At 35.7% G+C, this 5,965-nt stretch overlaps 1 protein-coding gene across 1 annotated transcript in view; it reads left to right on the plus strand.

The window, feature by feature from the left end:
- The first annotated feature begins 3,697 nt into the window (after window positions 1-3,697).
- The window catches only part of LOC147469989 (uncharacterized), a 2,574-nt gene continuing 306 nt past the window's right edge, over window positions 3,698-5,965 (plus strand). Inside the window, 3 exon segments of the mRNA XM_086545932.1 lie at window positions 3,698-4,690; window positions 5,089-5,283; window positions 5,563-5,699. Coding sequence (XP_086402058.1) covers window positions 3,932-4,690; window positions 5,089-5,283; window positions 5,563-5,699 — 1,091 coding nt within the window. The 5' untranslated portion in view covers window positions 3,698-3,931.

Here is a 5,965-nt window from a genome sequence, read left to right on the forward strand (position 1 = left end):
TGCACAATCAGGTAAAGACATTAGATATTACCAACAGACACTTATGAAGATTCTTAAATGATGTATTGACTTAGAATGAAAGTTTGGTATTAATCAAAAGTTCGTTTTCCAACTCACCAACCTTCACGTGTTTTGTGATTATCTCATGTAGCCAAGCCGTCGCCATGATGGATCTGTAGCCCATAATCGAACGTACATTACACGAATTGTGATCTTGCAGATATTCTCACGCAAGTTGCACCTTCGCCTCGTTCTAATCCTAATGCAAAGGATGTCGATACTCTACGGACTCGTCACCATCTCAACTACGAAGCGTTACTTAGGACTGGAGATAATCGGAATGTTCTTTTCCTTCGCCGATATCACCCTCAGGTCTTACTTTCTGTGCATCCAGGGAGAGACTCTCTACAAGCAGGTAAGTGTCACTACAGAAAATACAGGCATTATTGTCACAGTGCCATGTTTTGTCCTGTGTGAATGGTCTACGCATCCAGTCACGCACACAAGTACACCCAAGCACACTAACACATATGCTTGAGCGCATGGATTGTATGTGTGCGTGTGTTTGTGTGTTTGTATATACGTGTGTGTGTGTGTGTGTATGTGTGCATGTGTCTGTGGATGTGTGTGTGTGTGTGTGTTCTTACATACCTACATATCACCACCATCATCATCATTATCATAACTAAAGCTACACCTTCATCAATATTTGTTCCAACCATACCCGTAGTACGAAGGTATGGTGACCACGTTCCGCAGTGTGGTGTTAGATGCCCCGCGAGACACCATCCTACACCATCAGCTTCACCATTTGATGACACGAATAGAAGCTCAGGCACCATATGCTGAAGTGTGGGGCGACAACAGGTACGATTGTGCTTTTTTATTTATTTATTTTTATTGCAATCGCTTATTTGGTTTTATCATATAATTACCCATCTTCATCTTTTATTTGTCTTTATTCACAGTTTGTTTATTCATTATATATATAATTTCATTCCGTAGCTTTTTATCTCGTACAGGTTTTGTGATGTCTTGTGTGATGCTGATGGCTGTAAGCAGAGGAGTCAAAGTGATTAGTAATGTTGATGATAATTATGGTGCAATGATTATACACTATATCACAAAAAATAAACATCAACAATGATTGAAAAACACTTTTCACTTGAATTATCTGTGTGTGTATATACATACATACATACATACATATATATATATATATATATATATATATATATATATATATATATATATATACATATATATATATATACATATATGTATGTATGTATACATATTAATATATACATACATACATACACACATATATACATATATATATATATATATGTATATATATATATATATATATATATATATATATATATGTATATATATGTGTGTGTGTGTGTGTGTGTGTGTGTGTGTGTGTGTGTCTGTGTGTATTTGTGCGTGCGTGCGTATGTGTATGTGTGTGTGCCATCTGTATATGTACATATATCGCTCACTCTCCAACCAACAGATTAGGCTCTGGCACCTTCCTGCAGCAGACAGGAGCTTTGCTGACCTACTTGGCCGTATTGCTCCAGTTCCACAACGGCTCCGACCTGATCAGCGAGGAAGTGGGAATGAACCTTCAGCACTTTGTCTACTGCTTCGGGGTCGCGGCGCCTGGAAACGCTACTCTGGCTTGAGACGGAAATAGTGTGGCATTGTTTGTGTTCTTTTCATTACGCGTACGTACGAACATACATACATATATGAATATCTGTCCGTCCAGCTATCCACGTAACTATTAATTTATTTATTTTTTTATCTGTCGATTTATCTATGTATATATATATATATATATATATATATATATATATATATATATATATATATATATATATAGAGAGAGAGAGAGAGAGAGAGAGAGAGAGAGAGAGAGAGAGAGAGAGAGAGAGAGACCATGTACTCAACCTCCCACGCTGTATAAAATACACGTTATAAATTACATAATTTAATTGTATTCTTTATGTCACAAACGGGAATAAGATAACAGCAATTCCAGTTAACCAACAACATTCAATGCAATAATAACAAATTATCTGTAACAAAAATAGTGATCCTTATTAATCAAGTTTATGAATGAAATGATACCATTCATAAAGACACAAACAATGATGACAATGATTATCACATCTGAATGAAAATAACAAATGGTGATTATAATAACAGTTATAACTAAAATAATAATAATCATCATAAGGATAATAATTACAGTATTAATCATAATACTAACAGTCATATTGATAATGTGAAAAAAAATAATAATAAAGATGATTATAAAAAATATGAATGTAATAATTATTATCATGATAATATAAATAATATGATATTTATTATATTATAACAATAATGTTATTGATAATGATGTAACGATTATAAACTTTTATAATAATCTAAAGTGATAATGATGATAATGATGAAGAAATGATCGATGATTATGATAAAAGATGAATATGAATGAGGTAAATATGGCGTTGAGAATAATAATGATATGAGATGAATGTTGATAGATGATACGATATGATACTTTAAAATAAAAAATGATATCTTTACCATGATCAAATACAACAATGATAAAAATGTGATGATGGAATGAAAATGGTGAATGTGACTAAAATGATAATGATTGAAAAATGATAACAAAAATATATGATAAAACATATAACACTGATGATAAATGATTACAATACAAATGGCAATGATAACTTTAAAATATCATAATAAATATCATGATAATGATTATAAATAATGATTATGTTGGATAATGTATATGGAATATATGATATAAAATACATAGTATACACTAATCGTAGAATAAAATAACGACTTAATGATGATAATAATGATAATAACACAAATAATATAATGAATATAATGGTTATGAATGATAATATGATGAATATAATAAATGATGATGATAATGAATGAATATAAATATAGAAAATAAATACAATTAATAAAATATCACAAATAATAACAATCAATTGGATGATGATGATAGTAATAATAATAATAAATAATGATAATAATGTAATATTATTATTATTATTATTATTATTATTATCATTATTATTATTATTATTATCATTATTATTATTATTACTATTATCAATGATGTTAATAATGCGAATGGTAATAGAATATATTAATGCGAAAATGACAATATATAATATGATGAATGACGATATGATATATAAAATGATAACAAGTATAAAAAAAAAAATCATAAAAAAATGAAAAAAAAAAATTATTATAATAATATGATTAATGATGATAAGAGCATCAAGTAAGAGTGATTATGAAAACAGTCACAATTATGATTATAATGATAATGATAACTGATAACAATGGTAACGATAATAATTATGATAATAATAATAATGATGATAAAAGTAATAATAAGGATAAAAAAGCGATATGGATTAGAGTAATAGCAATGATAATCTAATAATAATAACAATAATGATAATAGCAGGAGCAGTAGCAGTGGTGGTAATAGCAGAAATAGTAATGATAATAACAGTAATACTCCTTTTATTACCAATATTACTTAATCATACATATAATAGAGAAGTTTGAATTTTTAACTTGCAGCGTGTATTTCATCATATGTTATTAATCGCAATGATAGTTTGTGTATACGCAATGGATATCACTTGCCCCGTTAAGTGTGTTTGTGTCCCTCTTAAATTCGCTGTTGACGAACCACTTACGGTGCGTTAATGTTATCACGCCGCGGTAATGTTCCTACCGTGGTCTTAGATAACCCCGTCTAATGCTCGGCGTCACCGTGGAAGGTAAACTGGACGCATTTTAGTCGAGGTCCTACTCAAGCTGTGGCGAGCTCGTCGAATTTTGATGTTTTCTCCTTAATGCAGCCATGTCGACGATCGACAGTAAGGAGAGCAAGTCATGTGTCTGCCTGATGAAGAGTATGCTGAAAAGAGGAAAGCTCAGACTGCAAAGGGCATTGGGTGGCGGGTTTGCGCTCTGGAGGCGTGACAAGGAAAAACTCCCGCTCGAAGAGGTGTACAAAGTGCCCTTTTTCTTTGCTCATATCATCGGCCTCCACATCGTCCAAAAAAATGCCGAAGGAAACTACGCCGTGTCCTACAAAGGAATCATCCCAGTGGTCGTGTGTAGCCTCGTTTGTCTGGTCGCCCTGGTGCCGCCCATCCTCCTCGTGGTCTTCATGGACCCGCCTTATTGGCTCATGGTAATGCTCGTCCCATACGTTTTCGGTTACCTGTTCTGCATCATCGCTTACGCCCAGATGCTCCGCAAGACCAAGACCATGATCGCCTACATGGAGGCCTCCCGCTCGATGAGGATCCGCACCAAAATTTCGGTTCCGGTCTTTCTCGTCTGGATATTCTTCTACCCGGCAGTGCTAACCATGACTGCCCTGAGCATGTTGAGCGGTATCGTAGCGCTCGTCTGCGTGCCGCCCATCACCCTAGTGTCTTTTATCCCTGCTACTCTCGACGTGTACATGGCCTGCTACATGATGGCCTTCTACAGGTACCTCACTGAACTCGCGCGTGAGGTGCACTCGCGGGACGTGTGGTTAAGCGAACACGTGCAGCAAGTGACCGACTCGTGGATGTACCTGGCCAAGCTGGCTGGCCTTTACAACGAGGTAGCGTTACGAAATGTCTGTTTATGCAAATCTTGTTTACATTAGAAATCTGATTCATGATTCACAAAATGAATCCAAACGAAATATATTTAATGCAGTTGCTATTTCATCTGATTTGTGTGATATGCTCCATGGTACCGATTTCAATCATCCCATGCAAAGTTGTATAGCCTATTAGGCTGCAAACATTCTACCTTCGCTACGTTTATTCCATTCTCAGTATCGACGTGCATTTTTATTTTCAATACAACCACAAGTATACCACCACTTCAAGCAATTCAGATCCACAACCAAACAATTATATCACATAAATACTTTAAAAAAACATAAATTACCGAACCACCATGCATTTACCAACTCTTGCACCCAATGGAAAACAATATAAACACATATTCCAGATTTTCTGCTTCACGCTGCACCTTCGCGTGATCCTCCTCATGACCCAGACGATGTCCTTCCTCTTCTGCGTGTGGGGAATGCTCCACTACGACGGCCTCTGCATCTTGGTCTTCCTCATGAACTTCATCCCGCTGTGCGAGGTCAACGCCCGGTTCCTCAGCCTGTGCAAGATCGGGGAGAGCGTCATCAATGCGGTATGAGCCAGGCTTTGTTGTGATGGTTGCAGTGTTGCGTTAGGGTTGTCGGTGCTTACTGTTGCTTTGTTTTTGTTCTTGATTTTATTGTTGCGTGCTCATTGCTACCTTTTTTCTTTTTTTTTTGTTATTGTTGATATGGTTGATACTCAATAACACTTTGTTAGTGTGTTTACTCCATATTACGACTTTCTTTTTGTTCTTGTTTATATAACATTAAGATCACTTCATTTTTGTTATCATTGATGCGATAAACACCGCAATTTCCGACGTCACCAGAGCAACAGGTTAACCCGAGCGGTCACCGAAGCTATATACCGGATCGACGCTGACCGGCCCGAGCACTTCAGCCTCACGTCACTAGCTGCGAGACTGGAAGCCAGGCCGATCAGCATTCAGAACTGGGGGATGGAGAGGTAGGTGTGTGCTTGGTCTGTCATCAGTATAGGATTTCTTTTTTTTCTTTCAATCTGTATTTTTTCTCTTTTGATGGACTGCTTTTTTCTCTTTATGTCGATGTGTTTCAGTTTCTCTCTCTATCTCTCTATTTGTTTATTTACCTCTCTTCCCTCAATAAACTTGTCAAAAGTCTCTCACCTGTATGTGTCTATGTGTGTATGTATATTTGTGTGTATGTGGGTGTGTGGGTGTGTGGGTGTGGTTGTGAGTGTGGTCGTGTGTA

The sequence above is a fragment of the Penaeus japonicus genome, unplaced genomic scaffold (assembly GCF_977035675.1).
Source record: "Penaeus japonicus unplaced genomic scaffold, GWHDUDI00000001_assembly GWHDUDI00000017, whole genome shotgun sequence".
NCBI lineage: Eukaryota > Metazoa > Arthropoda > Malacostraca > Decapoda > Penaeidae > Penaeus > Penaeus japonicus.